The following is a 21,287-nucleotide window of genomic DNA, read 5'->3' on the forward strand; positions in this document are numbered from 1 at the left end:
ATATTAAATGTTCGCTTATGGTGGTTCCAGATCTTAATTTGGCTGAAAAGAAATCTTTAGACATTCTAGTGGTTGTTGCTACACTTTCACTATGAAATAATTTAAACATGCATTGAATTATTTCCGAAACAGTAAGATTATGCTTAATACTGTAGTACATGGCAGGTGATATGCTAGAAATTATTAAATAGAATGCTCTGTGATGCAGGCAGTCCATTTTTAGAGTCCAAGGTCTTTTGGGAGGATTGGTTATAAAAAATAATAAATTCTCTTTCATAAAGACAATCTGAATTTGTTGACACCATTCCTGTAAATTGATGCCATCAATTCTAAGTTTTGGGAAATCACTAGGTAGATTCCCAATATTACTATTTCCACTACTTACAACTGTGGGTAGTCCATGGTCCTGTAGATGTTGAAAATTGCAGAATGGTGTGGGTATTCTGCTGATGAGCTTGAGAGGTTCTCCTTCTTCATAAAGTTCATTGTAGTTCTCTGTGTTCATCTGCGCATGCGCGTTGGTCATTTCTCTGCTGAAGCCGCTGGGAGAGGTTCTCTTTGCTGTAGCTCCCTCGTAGTGCTCTCCTTCTGATGATTCGGTCTCCGGCTCGATCTTGGGTGTTCTGCTGGCATCTGTGGTTCGTCTCTTTTCTTTGGAGCTTTCTTGCTTGGGGTATTTTGTTCTTTGGATCGTTTGTGGTGTGGGGGAAATTTCGCAGGGCCCTCTGGGTTCAGGCGTCGTCATCATCGTTGTCCGGATCGAGTCGTGCAGGCTTTGAGGTGTTTGTTTATTTCTTCGTCTCTTTTGTATTTTTGCATTATCGGCTTTTATTGATTCTTTTGAAATTGTTAGACTTGTGCCAAATGTTTTAAATATTTTTCTCATGGGTGTTTCGATTTCTTGTTCGGTGGATGATTCTTCTGTATCTGTTTCTGACTCTTCAGAAAAATAAATATATTTTTTGCTATTTTTTGTGTTTTTTCGCGCCAGAGTTTTTGAATGGTGCATTCTGATTGGTTCAGCTGTGTTCATTTCTGTGGCCAGTTGAAGAGAAGATGGCTGCCTTTCAAAATTTTGAGCGGGACCTCTGGTCTTGCTTCTGGTTATTTTTTCTTTCGTTGTAGGTTCGCTCACCATTTTTGTATTTTTGGGTTTGGCTTTTTCAATTTCTTTTTCTCTCGCTGCTCCGTTTTCTTCCAAGAAGTCTCGGAGTTCCGCGATGAGTTTGTGGTCATCTTTTTTACTTTTTATTAGCCTCAGTATCTCCGATCTGAGGTCTTTGTCTTTTATTTCGTTTTCTTCTTGGTTGTCGGTTTCATCTGCTGTTTCTTCGATGTCTGTGATGTTATCTTCAGATTCTTTGATTGTTATATTTATTGGTTCGTCGATCATTTCTTGATCTGTTTTTGTTTCTTTATCATTTGCCCTGGTGTTGGGTCTTTCTTTTTTATTCTTGAGGTTTTCTTTCTTAGGCATGTTGGATTTTATTGAGTCAGTTCAACCATCGACTGCTACCAATTTGTTACAATATTTTGAGGATCAGACTCAATAATGAATTCAGAAGTAATTTCTTCAGTTAAAGAAGAGTTTATTCATAATAGGCATTCTACTTATTCTGTCAGATTTACAGTGAGAAGCAAGCATGAGGTAAAAGCACTCTCTATTTATATCAAAGGGGAGGAGTCAAGGATGGGGGTGATTACATATGAATACATTAAAGGAGGAGGAATAAATTAACTCTTAATATCCTGTACATATATACATATCTCTTGTTATAGAATAAGGCATTTACTTATGACATATACTACAATGAGCCAGTAATAATGGTAATTTATTTATTTGATTATTTTCCTGGGCTCCAAGATCACTGCAGATGGGGACTGCAGCTAAGAAATTAAAAGATGCTTGCTCCTGGGGAGGAAAGCTATGGCAAATATAGGTAGCTTACAAAAAAACAGAGACATCACCCTGCCAACAAAAGTGCGTATAGTCAAGGCTATGGTTTTCCCAATTGCAATGGATGGCTATGAAAGTTGGACCATAAGAAAGGCCAAGCGCCAAAGAATTGAGGCCTTTGAACTATGATGCTAGAGAAGATTCCTGCGAGTCCTTTGGACTGCAAGGCAATCAAACCGGTCAGTCCTAGAGGAGATCAACCCTGACTGCTTTTTAGAAGGCCAGATCCTGAAGATGAAACTCAAATACTTTGGCACCTAATGAGAACGAAGGACTCACTGGAGAAGAGCTTAATGCTGAGAAAGATTGAGGGCAAAACAAGAAGGGGACGACAGAGAACAAGGTGGCTGGTTGGAGTCACTGAAGCAGTCAGCATGAGCTTAAATGGACTCCAGAGGATGGTAAAGGACAGGAAGGCCTGGAGGAACGTTGTCCATGGGGTCGTGATGGGTCGGACATGACTTTGCAACTAACAACAACAACAACAAATTTATTTGATGTTTCAAATCATTCTCGACTCCTGGCAACTAGCTGGACATCATGGCTATAAATATACCCATGTTTTCCTGAAAATAAGACCTGGTCTAATATTTTTTTTGCCACTAAAAAAGGCACCAGGTCTTATTTTGGGGGGATGTATAATTAATGACTCACCTCGCAGTGGCAATACCAACAGCCCCGCCCAGCAGGAGCCTCCTGCTGGCCTAGTTCTTTGGCCGCTTGCTACTGCTTGTGTGCATTGTCCCCGGTCTCCATTTTGCCATCAGCTGAGAAACAGACTCCGGATTGATGCATGCGGCACCCCCTGGCTTCCATTTTGCAATCTGATGCCTTCCAGAAAGCACTCTGCAGCTGATAACAGCACTCTGGATCACATGCATCAATCCGGAGCCCATTTATCAGCTGCAGAGGCATTTCCAGAAGGCCTCTGATGGCAAAACGGAAGCCAGAGGGCAACACACATGCGTGGCGGCAAGTAGCCGCAGATGAAGTGGGCCTGCAAGGCAACGCAGGTGTCGGGGTGTGTGAGGCTTGGTAAGTAGGGCAGTTCCACAACCCCCATCCCCATCCTAGTTTAATTTTTATCCATGTGCCTTGCCCCACCCCATGCAACCCAGAGTGGGTGGGGTCTTAACTAGGGCTTATTTGGGGGGTAAGGCTTATATTGGGCGCACATGTAAAAATCAAGCTAGGTCTTACTTTCGGAGTAGGTCGTATTTTCAGGGGAAACATGGTAGATTTACAAATATATGCAACAAAAATAATTTCACCTGACTCAGTTTTGAATTGTATCTTCAAAAATATTATTAATTTGTGGGAAGATTGGAAAAATGCAAAACAATCACTCTTCAAAGACCAAGAGGTCTCTGAAATGTATTACTAGGAAACCTGCCTTAAGGTTATACTTTTAAAGATTTCATGAAGGGGCAGCTATATTTCAGTGGTCCCAAAAGACAAACCAGTATTGGACGATAGTGGCATATCTTTCTATTTTTCACAGTCAAGGGAGGAGTAAATGAAGCTAATAAATTCTTAGTAGGAGAATGTTATGAGTGAGAATGGAAAAGGTAATGGAGAACTGAATTTGTTCCCTATAACAAATCCTATTTTGCCACGGGCTCCTATAGAAATCCAATGAAAATCTAAAGAATAATGAATAAATAATAAAAAACCCTTACATTTATTTATATCATTGATAATGACAAGAAAAATATTATCCCCTCCTTCCATAACTATAGTAAGGATCTCTTAAAGGATTTTTAAGCTAACTGTGAATTAGGAATTCATTTGTTCTACATTTTTCTTTACAAATCATACTAATTCATGCCTACATATCCTAAATAGAAATAGCACCTTATGCATTTAAAATAACTAATAGTTCGCTAAGGACTATAATAGAGCAGTAGAAGAATAGTTGCAATATCTTACCCAGGCATGTATGGATTCCATATTCGAATAATTCGATCCATTCCGCCGGTTACTATGGCATTATTCTTTTTACTAACTGCAAATGTTTTGACTCCTTTATGAACCCGAAAAATAATCTGATCCCCTTCAGCTCTCTGGGAGGGAGTTCCTAGCATTTCCTGTGATTTCTTCATCTTTGAATCTTTCTTATTTTCTTTTATTTCTCTCATTTGTTGCTCAACATTGGTAGCACCCATAATGCAACCTGTAGAAGTATATGAGAGTTCAGTAAAAGATTCCTACGCAGAATTTAGACTCCAACATTCTTATACAGAGTGAATATTCATTGATTTTTTTTTAATTATGAGAGTTAGTTTGATCTAGTAGTTAAAGCACCAAGCTAGGAAACCAGGAGACCATGAGTTCTAGTCCTGCCTTAGACATGAAAACCAGCTGAGTGACCTCAGGTCAGCCACACTTTCTTAGTCCAACTCATCTCACAGGGTCACACCAGTTCTATAGAACCAGTAGTAAAACCGGCGGGAGGCCCCGCCCACTGACCCTGATGTCATGAAAACGTAAGTAGAACCCACCCCTGCCTTGATTGACAAAAGACAAACTCAAATTATCCTATTTTGGACCCATTACTCACAGACCTCTCTCTCTAGAGAAGGTTCTAATGCTGGGAAAGTGAAAGGAAAGAGAAGAAGAGGCTGAACAGCAGGAAGATGTACTGACTTGATAACAGTAATGATGGATGCACTGGTGGAAGACTTGAAGGATCAGATGTTTATGGATAAATCTTTTGGATAGATAGATCTTTACGGAGAAAATCTATTTATATGGTTACTAAGAGACAACACCAACTTGATAATCAATAATGAAGTAACTTTAAGGGAAGACTTTACAAACAACTTATAAGGAATTATATAATTACCTATTACTAAGGCTGTAGGCTCATGGCTTGATGCAGAAATTATTGCCTTAATGGAATCATAATAATTCAGCTAAAGAGACAGAGAAAAGAATATTATTCAACCAAATACTGGTGAGATGAGAATGTTATTATTATTTTATTTTATTTTTCTTAATGAAACAGATTAAGTTACACAGAAAAAGAACATAGCTGTCTAATTATTACAAAATCCTGGAAAAATATACCCATCAATTCTCCAAAAGGATCATGAGACACAGAGTCAAAGTTTAACTGTGTCTCAACAATGAACTCTTCCTGCCTTTCTGGAAAAAAATATGAGTGTTTTTGGATTGCTGTAAGAAGCTTAAACATGACTTGAAAGTATAAAAAAAACCCGAATAGAACCCCATGTTCTCTCTAGATCAGAAGGTGAAAGACCCTTCTGTTTTTACCTGAGTCACCCAATCTCCATGAACTTTCCAACGGATGTAAGTGACATTTGGGGAAAATATAGCACTCTCAAGCCTTATATTAGGGAGATTTTCCACTTTTGGCAGCTTCTTCCATGTCCTGAAAGACATCAAGAAAAGATAATTATATCATTTCATCTGAAAGAACTGATGCCATATCTCTACCAGGCAGGAATTACAAATTGCCAGCTGAATGCTTCCTGTTACCTCAATTGATATTTGGACTTTTGTGAGCGCTTACCTCAGGGTCTCACCCACAGAATATAACTGCAAGATATTGACACATCCCTATAACAAAGCAAGAGGGAGGGAAGGAAAATACAAATATATATTCATGTTATTTTATAGATTACAAAATTATACATTATAAGATTCTGGTCAGGTTCTGAAAGCAAATTGAAAGGCCACAATTATGCATCTTTGGGGCATGAGGCACTCTGTAATTCAAAGTTTTGAAAGCGATTTTAAAACTCTAATGATTTGAGACCAGAACATTACAAGGAGGGATGCTTCTTTCCATATATAGGTAGTACTCAACTTATGACTGGTCGCTTAGAGACCATCTGAAGTCCCAGTGGACCTACCTGGGGAATACTTTCAATTTAGGATTCGAAGTTCTAATGGCCACCCCCCCATGGTCACATGACTGTACTTCTGGCCCTCAGCAACTGAGCCACATTTATGGCTGTTTGGAGCATCTCACAGTCACATGATAATGTTTTATAAGAATGTTGCCGCAAACCAGCATTAACTTCTGTTTTTTTGCAAAACTGCATCTGTAGCAAACCATTAGTTCACTTAATGACTGCAGCACTCACTTAATGACCGTTGTAAAAAGGATTGTCAAATTGGGTTGGCTGCATGACTGACCCACTTTACTACCACGTTATGACCATGTTGAGTAGGCTTCATTATGGTCATAACTCAAGTACTACTTGTACAATTTGTGGGTTATTCAGTTAATGGTTGCATTTACTGAAGTATATTTCCAAATCACAAGAAGTAATCAGTTCACTATATTCTGCTTCACTATTCCCCACCTTGAATACTGTATTCAGTTCTGGGCATCACATTTCAGGGAACTTGGAGCAGAGTTCAAAGAAGAGTAATAAAAATGGAAATAAAAACTAAGCTTTATGAAAAGAGATTGAGGAAGTTGGGTGTATTTAACTGTAAGAAAAAACCCCCCAACTCAGCAGAGATATTGTATGATACTCTTTTTCAAATGCCTGAAGAAAGTAAAAACCTGCTCTTCTTTTAGAATGCAGAATAATGTATTTAAATTACAGGAAGAGAAAGAATCTCCTGAAAATTAGAAAAAGCTTCCTATCAAAGGTGGGCTACCATTTGTTCAGGATTCTTTCATTTACATTCATGCAATACGCAGCACTTTGGATCTAATCTAACTTCTCTCTTCACACTCTACATAATTCTGTGATTATACCTTTAGAAATAAATATCACACTTCCATTTCTTTTCTTTTCTCTGAGCAAGTGTTTTTAGGATACATACCTGGTCATCGCCATAAAGAATCATACATTCATCATGATCTGTGTAGCTGAAAATGAAGTATAGGAGAAAATGAAGAATTTCCTGTCCCTCATAAATAAATTTCATACAAGTTTTCAAGGAAATCTGAATCCTGCAAGTGTATATATGAAATCTAAACAAGATGGCGTTCTTCAAACCCTTATAAACATCTAGGCATAGAGAGGAGCCTAGAATACAGATATGAGCTCTGATGCTTATGACATCAGTACATCAGAAGATTTGTAAACAAATTGTAATCAGTTTCATCTGAATATGCTTTGCACAGAGGGTAGCAAAGTGCAATCAAGACTTTCAGTTCTGAGCTGAACAAAATTCCTTGGCTGCATATCTTCCTGCCAACGGAGAAAGTCAGAGATGAATGAGAATAAGCCAACATTGTACAATTCTCCTCAGAACAGAGTAAGGTTAACGTGCTTTGAAAATGATTCAGAAGGGGTGCTTTGAACCCCATGAAAGGCCAGCACCCCCTCTCTGCTACTTATTAAACTGGCCTACTTTTCTTCAGGCTTCTATATAAGCTTAAAAATGCTTTAAGAACTGCCTCATTAAAACAATTCTTAAAGTAACCATTATCTTTTTTTTTTTCCAATTTGAGCAAGAAATATAAGAAAGGATAGGTTGATTTTATAACCAGCAGGGAGCTGTTAGGCTCATAAAAAATTCACAGAATGTCCTCTGAATCATTCTCTTAATGTGCATAATCATGCACGGAAATTTTGAACAGGACTTTTGGAATATTGGCATTTTAACCCTCTAAGGTCCTGACCTGTTATAAAGGTTCTCATACTTAACAGTATAATGATGCTTTAATGATAAGCTATAATGATGCTTTATCTCATAAGTGCAGGACCTGTGGCTCTCTGGATACTACTGAACTATCATTTCCACCAATGCTAGGTAGTGTGGCCCGAATGCCAGCACAGCCACAGGAAATCTGTTTCCCCAATCTTCATGACTCTTGGACCCTCCTATGCACCCAAACAATTAATGCAGCAACATTTTGGACATTATGGGGAAATTAAAAGAATGTCTTCTGATGGTTGCTGACCAACTCAAGGAGAGCAAAAGAAAGAATCATAGCCAGTGAAACGTATTGTACCACTGACCTTCTACAACAATATAAGACAGAGGTGGTATGCAGCGGTTCACGCAAACAGTTGGCGGAAATTTGGCCAAGGTCGCCAAACCGGTAGCAATGGCTGGCTGGCCATGCCCCAGAACTGGTCCTCCGGTTGGCGCTCGCTCACCCTGCCCACCATGTTCATCGCCGCCATGTTCTTTGCGCACACGCATCCCATTGCCTTGCAAGTCCAATGGGATGCTCATGTGTGAAGAACATGGCAGCGATGGCAGCAGCTTTTTCTGTGACCAGTGGTACTTTTTGGCAGCCTGTGGCCAGCCGTCACCGCAACAGCAAAGCTGGGGGCTGCCAAAAACTCCGGTCAGCTTGCCTTCAGCTTGCCTTCCGGACTCTGGACCAGCCACCATGGAAGGTCAGTAGCCCGAACAAAGAGGTGGTGGTGGAGGAGGAAACAGGGCTAGGGCTGGGGCTGCTAAAGGAGTGGAAATGGGGGCGACTGGCAAAGGGAGGGCGGGGGTAGATAGGTGGAAATTCCAAAAATTTTCCTACTTTTTCTTGTGGGCATAGCTAGGTGGGGGGGGTCATGTGACTGAGTGGGCATGGGCGTGAGTGACATCAAGTTGGCCACGCCCACTCAGTCACATGCCCCACCTAGCCACACCCATCGAACCGGTTGTGCAAATTTTTGAAACCCACCACTGATATAAGAGTACCAAATACCAAAACAGAGCATCGTAATAGATCTATTGTCATACTGTATATAATAATACGGAATTATTATGTGGTAATAAATGATAGATGATAGGGATTTGTATTGGCTTACCAGTAATCTAGATTCAAAGGTATAGCTTCCAAACCACTAATCTGAAGGTATGGTTCAAAGTTTGTGCTTTCATAAAACTGAAGTTCACGATCCCTATCACAAGTTAAAGTATGATCAGATGTTAACATCACAGACTTTATAAACATACTTTTCCCACAAGTAAGACAAACAGTGATAAACAACAGCTGCAGACAAGGATTAGTTAGGGTTAATTTTAAAATGGATTGAAAATAAAACCAATTTTGTAATGTCATTAGATATTTGTGACAGCGTAATTGAACATACTGTATGATTCTATTTATGTTCAGATGGATGGTATTCTGACATTTGTGTCATCTTATAATCATGCAAATGATGCAATTTATGTATTTGCAACAGAGGCCACGATATTAATAATATGTTATTAATCATTCATGTAATGATGTTAGGAAGCACATATTGTAATTTTGTTGGTGCTGTAGCTCTTTCCACATGCTCCTCATAGCAGTTCTGCTATGAGAAAAATGTAAATGGTTTTAGTGTAAGCGATGAAATGAGTTTTGTAAAATTATGGCTGTTGTGGATATTTGATTCCACCTTCTTCCAAAGTTCCAGAATTCACCTTTAAAGGAGGATTAAATAGACACGAATCTAAGGCATGGTATGGTTTGTTTCATTTTGATTAAGTGTTATGTGTATCCACTTATTCTGGATTGTACACTAGCTGATATTTCCTTACATGGAAATAGAAGACTTCTATAATTATAAAAGCTATTGTTTCATTTAGTTAAACTATTAATTGTAATTTAGTGTCCCCACACCACCACTCTTATTCTCTGCATTCAGGAGAAGTTGGAAAATGATGCATAATTGTTTGGCCTTCTGCTAACTCTAACAATATTGGGTGGGTAGGTGGGTGGAGAGAGCAAAAATCCCTGCAGCCACAAGAATCCCTCACCTCCACCCCATTTGCAAAGAAAAGAAGGGAAAGATACCCTGTCCCATTCTAAGAGCCCTGAGTCCGAAAGGAGAAGGGCGGTATAGAAATCTGAAAAATAAACTAAATAAATAAATAAATAAATAAATAAATAAATAAATAAATAAATAAATAAATAAATAAATAAATAAATAAATAAATAAATAAATAAGAGAAAGAGAAATTGACGAAACTCTTGTCAATTTCAGCTCTTCTCCTTTGTCTGGGTTATTGAGGGGGAACTGCAAAACCTAGATGGCAGCATTTCCTTTACAGTAGCAAGAGTTGCATCCATTTATGAAATGGACCACAGGTCACATCCACATAGTTGTTTTACCTGCTGCGTCCTTGTTCCAAAGAGGCAAGAAATCATGCCATCTGTTGTGGCCCGCCAGCGGAGCTGGCAGCAGATTCGGACAGTGAGGAGGTTGGGGAGGAACATGGGCCAGTCCTGGAGTCTGGGGAAGGCTCTGATGAGGGCTCTGCATTGGAGGCAGAGAAGGGGCCAGGGCCGTATGCCAGTTATCAGCTGCCTTTGAAGTCAGACATCTGTGAGGCAGACAAACAGCTGGAGTCTATTCCCAGTGTGTGCATGCAAGACAAAGGGAACAGCTAAAGAACAAGGGTCGACTTGGGAGTAAGGCCACAGGTGGATGATGAATGGCCCCTCCTAGAGGGAATAAAGCCGAGGGATTGAGCCGAGGTGGCGCAGTGGTTAGAGTGCAGTACTGCAGCTACTTCAGAAGACTGCTAGTTCAACAGATCAGCAGATCAAATCTCATCAGCTCAAGGTTGAGTCAGCCTTCCATCCTTCCAAGGTGGGTAAAATGAGGACCCAGATTGTTGGGGGCAATATGCTATTTAGTATATTGTCTTTGGTGTAAGCCGCCCAGAGTCCTCGGAGAGTGGGCGGCATAGAAATATGACAAATAAATAAATAAATAAATAAATAAATAAATAAATAAATAAATAAGCAAAAGGAGAGGGGAGTTTGCAGGAGACAATTAGTTTGCTTAATTGGTTCGTGACTCCTTGCCAAGTTTTGAAGATATCGGTCTGGCAGCTCTCCAAGCCAGATAAGATCTGTGACTACAAATTCTCCCTTGAAAGACTTTGCTGGATGTGAATGAGAAAAATTCACAGTAACTTAATAAAAAGGTTTTTTTTTTTTTTTGTCAGGACAAGGAATCTGCTTCATGCTCTTGGGAAGCCTAGATCAGAACACCATCCAAATGTTGTTGCCTTCACAAACAGGTTGCTGTACTGCATACCCAGAGTGGGTCTATGCTGTGTTGCTGTCTATATGGCTTTTATGTTCTATACTCAAAGAGTTGTGGTTGTTGGTTTCCGAAATTCCAGGCCCACCCAGCAACATCCACCTCAAGAGGAATCTCCTCCAGCTGGCATGAACAATATTCTGGTTACTCATGCACTGCTATTTTTTTCCCATTTTCCTTTCCTATTGCAGCATCCACTAACTGATGTTAACAACACAATGGTACAAGCTTTGCTCACAACCTGTATCCATCCTGAATTTTTTTACCATATCCTGTAGCCATTGCTATGTTCAAGTAAATGTTTCACTCAATGTTCTGCAGTAAAAAGAAATGATCAATCAGGTTAGTGGGTGTATATATGTGAGATACTTACCCAGTTCCCAGAATTAGTTTATTGTAGGGTGTCATGACAGTAAAATCCATCAGCCACTTAGATTTTCTGTGAATTTTCTCCTACAAAGGGTACAAACAGTTAAAATTTAGCTGGCATTTTTGAATCATTAATTAGGCAACTCTTCTTTCAAAATCAGAATAAATTTAAAAAATCAGTTGGATACAGGAAAAAGCAGAGTGGACATGGCTGTACAGAGAGAATAACAAAGGAAATAGTTTTAAGAAGAAATTCTTGCCAGTACACTAATATAGGAAAAGAGATTTATTTGGATTGTCTAAAGAATGCTATTGGAGTGAAGTGGGAAACACACAGTTCTCCAAATATTGCTGAACTACAATTCCCAGCTGTCCAGTTACCATAGGCAATTTTGATGGACCTTGAGAATAGTTGTTCAGCACCATCTATAGGGTACATTTCTCTCCCTCATGTTAAGACTTAGGTCTGATCCATACTCCCTGCTTCTTTAAGTATACAGCATTTTTCTGGGTGTTTTGAAACACTGGCGTATTTTCTTTAACACACACATAATATAATCTTGATGAAAATAGAAAGAGTTCTTCCATTTTTCCTTAAAAACCAAAGAAATAAGAAGAGTGCCAAGATTGGTGTTTTTAAATTTTTTTCTTGCAGTCCACAAAAAAAAAATATCCAAGGAAAAGAAAGCAATTAGTGGGAGGAGTAAGGAAGAAAACGATCCATTGGTGGGGGTAGAGGCAACTGGTATTCTATTGGGATACGTGGCTATCACTGAGGCTAAAGTGAAGAAAGAGTCTAGAATCCATAAAGATATTTCATAAACCAGCTTCATTTCTAGCCACAGGTATGAAGATATTTTCTTGAGATTCAAATGGGAAAAGGCTGTGGTGCAAAAAGTCATGTAAAAACCATTCCAAAGAGATGAGACAATAGTCCTCCTAATCCAGTGAGTATCAGATGTAATGCAATGCTATTTCCTTCAACACCAGCAAACATCTGGAAGGTCATATTGGAAAAGGCTGTATGAAGGGCCAAGAGAGGTGAATTTGAACAATTGGGGATTCTACTTAAGCAGAAAGATATTTTAAAATGCAACCTCATCGAGACAGAACACAATACAAATGGAAACAAATAGAACTACATTCCTAAATACTGCAAAATAAAAACATGTGACATACAAACACCATCTTGCTTCGTTTGAGCTTGAACTCTGGTGACCAGAAAGAAATTTGCCCATCTTCCTGTGCTGTTATTAATGTGCTGTCCACCAGGGAGCAAATGCGCAGCACAGGCTCTCCATGTGGGATCTCTTGCATTGTAGCAGGAAGTGAAAAGGCAACCTCTTTCAAGCGCATAGATGAGCTGTCCAGTTCAGCATATTCTATCTGCAAGTACGTGCAGAAATCATGCTGCATCGAGAAAAAGAGACCGTTACTATCCTGGTGTCTATTCATGCAAGTGGAATGCATGGTTATTCAAAACTGAATCCTTCAGTATCCAATAGGCTTATTCCTAAGCGAACATAGAGCCAAATTTATTTATTCCAGCCTACAAACATGCCAAGTAAAAGATGTAACATTTGACAAGTAACTAACTTATGGAGTATGGTGCTATACATATTTACAGAAGGAACAAAACCTTTGTACTAATTTCAGTACCTCCACAAATACTGTAGCGCCATTTATTTCCAACACTTTCGATCAAGCGTTTAAGCTACTTGTGTTTCAAATCTGAAACATCTGCCATTTTGTGATTATTTATTTAACGCTTTTCTAATGCTGCCACAAAAATATTTCTGCTAATTCACATTAAAAAATTTTTTTTTCTTATTTTGTTGTGGCCAAATGCTTGACTACACCTCATCTGATTTTCCATTAAGCAAAATATATATGTACCCACTGAATGTTGCCAGTTGCCAAATAGTCTATTTTCATGAACAGTTTTTCCACTTCTTCATCAGTCTATAAAGAGAAAAAAATGTGCAAAAGATCTTTACATTAACAAAGCATTGAAATTTCACGAGACACATTTTGTTGGAGCTCAGTCCACAATTTGATGCAGCACCTAAAAACAGGGCAGGAAGGAAGGCATTTTCTATCCCCATCCCCCTTTTACTTATAACTTTTGCTACACGTTAAAATATCCCAAGTAATTTCAAACTACTTGCTTACTGCATTATGTGGTCCCACACATGTCTTTAATATGTGCTTGAAGCTTTCTACATCCACAGATTTATGTCCACTTGTTTCCAATCCCTGGAGGCAAATAAAGCAGCAAAACATTATTAAGTATTAGTATAGAGCAGTAGACATGGCAAATATTAGCTTTTAGGTTTTCAAATTCTTCTGTCACTTCTTTCTTTCTTTCCGAATAATTCAAACATGAGAGCAATGTTAAATATTAAACTAAAGTACCATAATGTCAATATTATCTTCATCAGAAATCAGATATTGTGAAGAAATGTACAGCTGAAGAAGGAGTGGGGCAATGTTTTTTTTTTGTTTTTTTTTAATTTGATTTATATGCGGCCCTTCTCCGGAGACTCAGGGTGGCTTACAATGCGTTAAGCAATAGCCTTCATTCTTTTGTATATTTTATACAAAGTCAGCTTATTGCCCCCACAAACTGGGTCCTCATTTCACCTACCTTAGAAAGGATGGAAGGCTGAGTCAACTTTGAGCCTTGGAGAGATTCGAACCAGCAGTAGCACTGCGACTTCCCATGGAGAAGGCAGCACATTCCAAACAAGGGTTCAAGACAAAAGAGTCTGTGTTAGGGGTGAAATCCAGCAGGTTCTGGAGAACCGGTAGTGGAAATTTTGAGTAGTTCAGAGAACTGGCAAATATCACCTCTGGCTGGTCCCAGAGTGGGGTGGAAATGGAGATTTTGCAATATCCTTCCCCTGCCATGCCCACCAAGCCACGCCCACAGAACTGGTAGTAAAAAAATTGGATTTCACCACTGGTCTGTGTAGTTCTGAATTAGAGGGGGGAGGAAGGAAAAGATTAAGGGTAGCCACGCCCTAGAATCTCCCAGGGTATATCAGTTAGGTTAGAAATTTATAGCTTTAGCCTGGCAAGATTCTGTCTATTAGATATAAGCAAATAAAGAACTGGATTCACTATGTCGTCTTTGGGCTGAGGCTTGACAGATACAGCAGTCCCCAGGAATTCAAGAGGGATTCTGATCCACTTTCATTATAGAAAGATGACTCTGTTTCTCTACCAAAGTTATAAATTTTTGTTTCTATCTCTATTGATACTTTGACCTGCCTCAACAGCACACTCAATAAATCATGCCACCTGATGAGAACAGTCCTTGTAATCTGTATTGTTTCTGGTCCTGGGTAAAAAGACATCCACTCACCTGGACCTTCTTTCCACCTGGCTGTAGAGGCCTTCAGTAAGTAGGTGAAACATTTTCCCCAGTCCTGTGGCAGATAATAGGCTGCCCCCTTTATAGCCAATGCCAAAGCAGAGAGGAAGACTCCAGTGATGGATTAATGGTTAATAATATATTATAACCATTAATCCATCACTGGAGTCTTCCTCTCTGCTTTGGCATTGGCTATAAAGGGGGCAGCCTATTATTTTCCCCAGTCCTGTGGCAGATAATAGGCTGCCCCCTTTATAGCCAATGCCAAAGCAGAGAGGAAGACTCCAGTGATGGATTAATGGTCAATAATATATTATAACCATTAATCCATCACTGGAGTCTTCCTCTCTGCTTTGGCATTGGCTATAAAGGGGGCAGCCTATTATCTGCCACAGGACTGGGGAAAATGTTTCACCTACTTACTGAAGGCCTCTACATATTTTAATAACAGAATAACAGATTGGAAGGGACCTTGGAGTCTTCTAGTCCAACCTCTGCTCAAGCAGGAGATCCTACACCATTTCAGACAAATGGTTGTCCAGAAAACCTCCAGTGTTGGAGCACTCAAAACTTCTAGAGGCAGGTTGTTCCACTGATTAATTGTTCTCACTGTCAGGAAATTTCTCCTTAATGTTAGGTTCTTTCTCTCCTTGATTAGTTTCCATTCACTGTTTCCTGCCCTGCCGTCAGGTGCTTTGGAAAATAGATTGAACCCCTCTTCTTTGTGGCAGCCTCTTAGATATTGGAACACTGCTATCATATCACCCCTAGTCCTTCTTTTCATTAAAGTAGACATACCCCAATCCCTGCAACTTTTCTTTATATGTTTTAGCCTCCATTCCCCCTAATCATTTTTGCTGCTCCCAAAGGTGCTTTTTCAAGAGGCAACTGGACTTTCTGATTTTTCTTTTGAAGACATATTGCTTCTCATCCAAGAAGCTTTTTCAGCTCTGACTGGATGGAGGGGAATGGAAGGATTTATATTCTTTGCAGACAGTAGATCATTTCCATTATTTTAGCAAGTCGTTAAATCCACCTGGAGGTTTATCTGTGCCATCAGGGTCATCTGAGTGGTGCAAATAGGGGTGGAGATGTCATATCCCTCCCCCTCTGTTGAGAGAGGGCTGTTCAATTTTGACATAGATGGCGTCTTTGATCCTCTTCAAAGAAAATCCAGAAAGTCCAGTTGCCTCTTGAAAAAGCATCTTTGGGAGAACCATGACCTAGATCAGTGGTCGCCAACTGGTGGCAGCTCCCCTGCAGGCCGGTGCATCCGGGTGGAGGAGCTGCTTCGGGATAATCAAAGGGCCAGTCCCGTGACTACTAGCTCTGGAATATCAGACCGATTTTCCCACCAACGTCAGCAAGCCACCGTCAGTCTGCCCATTTTCGTTTTCCTTCACTCAGATTGACCAAACTTCTTGAGAGAAGGAACACAAAAGAGATTTACAGGCTGTGTACCTGGACCAGGCACTTTCTCTTGGGCCTCCCACCTTGAGGCATTGCAGAAGCAGACAGGTAGGCCCAAAAGGCAGCTGAGCCTCCCCTCCCAGTGGTCTAAGGGATTTAAAATTATGAATTTGGTGATCCCTGAGGTCCAAAAGGTTGGAGACCCCTGATCTAGATGACTGAAAATCTCCATAGACATATTTGCTGCTCATCTCTGCAATCATTTCTACAGTTTCAACATTAATTGGCATATTAACTCCTGAACATTTTTCATGAAGAGGAACTCATTCAGTCATGTTATACTGAGTCACTGTTATAAGACGGGCAGCAATAAATCTCAGCTGAGAGCAGTGGAAAAAAGTTGGGAGGTGACTGGAGGAAAAGGTGTCCTAAATTTGTTTGAACATTTTCAGCCCATTTTGTGGTAAAGGAGGGGGAAAAGCCATTTTTTTCCTCTTTCATTTTATTTTCTCTGTGTTACCCAATTGGGTTTTCTTGAGTAGCTCAAGTCCCTTTGAGATTTCATCCAGTTACAGATCAAAGAGTTATCGCAAATGCACTCTGTGATATTTGAGCAAGACTGAAAGCAAAATTTATTAAATTAGTCATGGCTTAGACTCCTCAGTTTGCGCAGTTCAATTTTGAGTAATATTTTATATTTATTTATTAAATTTATATGCCATCCAAAGTGAATACAGGTAGTCCCCAACTTACAACAGTTCATTTAGTGACCATTCAAAATTACAATGGCACTGAAAAAAGTGTCTTATGACCGTTTTTCACACTTATGACCTTTGCAGCATCCCCATGATCACATGATTAAAAATTCTGATCCTTGGCAACTTACAAATTTAGAAACACTTCAATCCCAATTAATCTAAGTAATGTATGCACCATCTGTAGCAAATATTAAAACAATAAAATAGCAATTCTTAATCATCATTCATCGTACTATGCCAAGATAGGCAATCACATATTGCAAGGATTATATTTCTTGCTTGACATCTCTTGACACTGACCTTTTCAAGAATGAATACTTTCTTTCATGATCACCTTACATTAAAATCAAACCAATCCCAAAGCATAAATATTTTATATTAGACAAACATTTTTAATCAAATGATGCCTTTAATCTATGTTTTCTAATGGGATAACATCTACAAACCTTCTCAACTTAGATCCTCCCAGATATGTTGCAACTGCAACACCAAAAATTCCACGCAAAGATCATTCTATACTTTGACACCAATCATTTAATAGGATGACTGTACCTGAAAGGCTGTGTATAGTTTCTGCAGCTGATCAAGTGTAATCTGCTGTTCAATCTTGCCAAGACAAAGAGCAGGATGGATTAATGCAAGCATTGTATGGTACACAACTAAATTTCAGAGAGAAGTTTCTAGTTTGATGTTTTGAGTCAATATTTAATATCTGCCACAAATGCTTTTAGTCCCCTTACAGCATCAGGAAGAATATACATTCTTAGAAGGCAAGTAACAAAATAGAAATAATACATGAAAACAGTATATAAATGCAAAATCTTAATAAATAAACTCCCAAATGTTCAACTCTGCCCCTCTGAGCTAAGCTTTCAGATGTTTTAGAGAAACAAAAAGCACCATTAATGTTGAATATATCCAAAAAGAAGGTAGAATATGAGAAAATGTTTTAGCAGAGAGTGAATTAACTTTCCCTTCATTATAATAGTTTTATTTATGTGCCTTCGGCTGGATATATACAGATTAACACTTACCAGAGCAACATAGGCAACAAAACATATTTCATACCCTTGAATATTAGGTCCAGGTCTTTGTCCAACCCCTAAACTCATAATATTTTAAAGTAGAAAAATAGATATGGGTCCCCATATCTTTGCTTCGTATTTCAGTAGTTGGTTTTGAACAGACTGCAGGGCCAATTCTGTGGCATCTCCATGGAGACTGAGACGTGTGCTACAGTCCTAAATAATCTGATAAAAATGTATAGCATGACCTAAAATATGTGTCTCAGTTTTCACCTGACTTCTAAGCAACTTCTAAGCAGATGCTCTCTGTACAAAGGACATTTGAATAAGCTTTTAACTTCGTAGCCTTTTACTCTGGAAAATCCTTACTAAAGCCAGCAAAGAGAATGTGTTATACTTTGCCTTTCCAGTGGCTTCTGGAGGAATCAGCACGGTGATGAATACTTTCGCTCTCTGAGATGTTTTCCATGAGTCCAATGGAGTGACTCCTTTGCTGCCGTTTCAGCAATTCCCTCACCAGCCATTCTGGAGGTCTGGGAATATTCTTTTGATCTTCTGAGAAGCTGCCAATAGAAACTGGAGAGGCAGTTTGCAATCTGGGGCCTGCAAACGAAGTCTGCGCCCTTCCAAACAGAGAGTCTTTTGTCAATGTCGGCTCTGTTAGCTCATTCAGAATGCTGTCCAAGCACAAAAACAGAAGGTGACCATGAGGGAAATGGTATTATTGTTCATTCATTATTAACCAGTTTTGGGAACAATAGTAACAAAAGAAGTAAAATTCCAGACTGCAGTTAGAGTTAATTCTCTTTGACACAATGAGACAGTTTTTTTTCCCCATCCATAAATTACAATTATTCTATTAACAAATAAAGATGCCTGAGCAGTGGTGGGATTCAAATAATTTAACAATCGGTTCTCTGCCCTAATGATTTCTTCCAACAACCAAACTGCTCAGAAAATTAACAACCGGTTCTCTGGTGCGAACTGGTTGAATCCCACCACTGTGCCTGAAGTATTAAAAGGTGAAGTGACTGTCTCAAATTTGGACTAAAGCTGCAGATAACAAAGCAAGAAAGAAGGACAGAGGAAGAAGGAAGGAAGGAAGGAAGGAAGGAAGGAAGGTGCTTCATTGTGGATACTTTCTATGTCAGCAACATCTAAGAGTTTCTGTCTATCTATTTATATGCTATACAGTTTTGGAAATCCCTTATCTGTATGGATTCTCAGTGGTTTACAAGAATACTCACAAAAATCAAATTAAATCCATAACCTAAAAACCAACACAGCATCCCAAAACCATTTGATTATGTACTAACAGCTCTACAAAAGAGCTTCAGTTTGGCTGACTACCTGAGTTTCAACAGGGAGAATGAGGTGAATATTCTGAAGATGGAATACTCCATAGACGGACAATACCACCACAGGTTCTTTTATGATCCATGTCCCTGATCTTGCAGATCACAGCATGATGATTAGGTCTGTGTACTCTTAACAACCTAACCTGAGATTGATTCAAGTGATCCAATTCTATCTTTTTTTTTTTATTTGATTTATATGCCGCCCTTCTCCGGAGACTCAGGGCAGCTTACAATGCGTTAAGCAATAGCCTTCATACTTTTGTATATTTATACAAAGTCAGCTTATTGCCCCCAGAAACTGGGTCCTCAATTTACCTACCTTAGAAAGGATGGAAGGCTGAGTCAACCTTGAGCCTGGGGAGATTCGAACTACCGGTAATTGCAGACAGCTGAATGATAATAACAGGCTATTAGTCTGCTGTGCCACCAGGCTCATCTGACAAATATACCTGCAAAGCCATGAATATTTCCTTTTCCTGAAATGGCTCGCCCAATTTCTTCTGCTGTGTTCCCCAACCCATCCCAATTGAAGTACATCTGCCCACAAACTCTCCAACCACTTAAACCTACTTGATCGGGTTTGGACTTCATAACCTAAACTCTCTTTTTCAACTCTATCATTCTTTCATTCTAAGTTAAAATAACAAAGCAGTTATATGTTTCTTAGTTTTTATGATACTTCAAAGCTCTTGCTCTCTTTTGTTGCAGGATTAACTTGAAATCTCCCCCAGAAACTTGTGCGTTTAGATCAGAGACAAGGGATTTATCCATTCTGTAATGGCTTTTGCCTGACGCTGGAGTCTTCTGCTCATATGCTAAAAGATCTTCAGCTTGCAAGGGCACAATACAGGGTATATGCAGGGTAGTGTGGTAAACAGAAATGTTTTTATGTCAAGGGTCATGCTTGATCTTTAAGTGGCGTTCTGACAGTTATGTTTCCAGACATGATTACAACCAGCAATGGAATGATGGTGATTTAAGTAAAATAAAATTGAATTAATCATATATTTCTTTTAATGAAAAGAAGGACCAGGGGTGTCATGATAACAGTTTTCCAATATGTCAAGGGTTTCCACAAAGAAGAGGGAGTCAAGTTATTCTCCAAAGCATCTGAGGGCAGGATGAGAGGCAATGGATGGAAACTAATCAAAGAGAGAAACAACTTAGAACTAAGGAGAAATTTCCTGACAGTTAGAACAATTAACTAGTGGAACAACTTACCTCCAGAAGTTATGAATTCTCCAACATTGGAAGTTTTTAAGAAGAGATTGGACAACGATTTCTCTGAAATGGTATAGGGCAGTGACAGGGGGGAGCGCGGAGGAGTTTGTGGGCGGGCATGCCCACACCCATAATTCAATGCACCCCGCACATGCGTGTGTGACCCCCCCGCTCCCCCAGCTTTTGGCAAGTGATGGAAAAGTGGGCCCGTTTTTCACCCTCCCCAGGCTCCAGAGGCTTTCTAGGAGCCTGGGGAGGGCAAAAACTGCCTTTCCGACCCCCCCGGAGGCCCTCTGGGGGTTGGAAATAGCCCATTTCTCGACATCCAGTAGGCCCGGAAGGGCAGAAAATCAGGTGGCTGGTGCATGCATGCGTGTTGGAGCTCAGCTAGGGCAACGCTTGTGTGCCCACAGATATGGCTTCGCGTGCCACCTGTGGCACACGTGCCATAGGTTCGCCATCACGGGTATAGGGTTTCCAGCCTGAGCAGGGTGTTGTGCCATCCAACTCTGTTCTTGTATTGTACTGTACTGTACTGTACTGTACTGTACTGTACTGTACTGTACTGTACTGTACTGTATTCTATTCTATTCTATTCTATTCTATTCTATTCTATTCTATTCTATTCTATTCTATTCTTTTTGTATATGTTTAGAATTTAGAATAAGATACTATTTTATTATATAGAGCTAGTTAGGCTATAGTTTAATAATTAAGCTACATTTTAAATAAGTTAATAATAATAGTAATTTTCATGCAAACGAAATGGTGAGGAATCATAATGCCATGATCCACTTTTCTCCTGGTTTATATAAATTCCACATTATTCTTT

The 21,287-nt window shown here is 39.5% G+C and overlaps 1 protein-coding gene across 1 annotated transcript in view; it reads right to left on the bottom strand.

Annotated features, from left to right (window-relative positions):
• Positions 1-21,287, bottom strand: part of LOC139317222 (cilia- and flagella-associated protein 337-like) — a 50,001-nt gene that overhangs the window by 23,949 nt on the left and 4,765 nt on the right. Inside the window, exons 2-13 of the mRNA XM_070944219.1 lie at positions 18,274-18,553; positions 17,404-17,457; positions 13,480-13,563; positions 13,204-13,269; positions 12,487-12,717; positions 11,312-11,391; positions 8,707-8,799; positions 6,764-6,809; positions 5,493-5,539; positions 5,234-5,351; positions 4,803-4,872; positions 3,887-4,130 (exon numbers count right to left, since the gene is read on the bottom strand). Coding sequence (XP_070800320.1) covers positions 3,887-4,130; positions 4,803-4,872; positions 5,234-5,351; positions 5,493-5,539; positions 6,764-6,809; positions 8,707-8,799; positions 11,312-11,391; positions 12,487-12,717; positions 13,204-13,269; positions 13,480-13,563; positions 17,404-17,457; positions 18,274-18,553 — 1,413 coding nt within the window. The remainder of the gene's footprint in view (positions 1-3,886; positions 4,131-4,802; positions 4,873-5,233; positions 5,352-5,492; positions 5,540-6,763; positions 6,810-8,706; positions 8,800-11,311; positions 11,392-12,486; positions 12,718-13,203; positions 13,270-13,479; positions 13,564-17,403; positions 17,458-18,273; positions 18,554-21,287) is intronic.

The sequence above is a fragment of the Pituophis catenifer genome, unplaced genomic scaffold (genome assembly GCF_029215685.1).
Source record: "Pituophis catenifer annectens isolate HBS135680 unplaced genomic scaffold, rPitCat1.0.hap2 SCAF_4, whole genome shotgun sequence".
Classification (NCBI taxonomy): Eukaryota; Metazoa; Chordata; class Lepidosauria; order Squamata; family Colubridae; genus Pituophis; species Pituophis catenifer.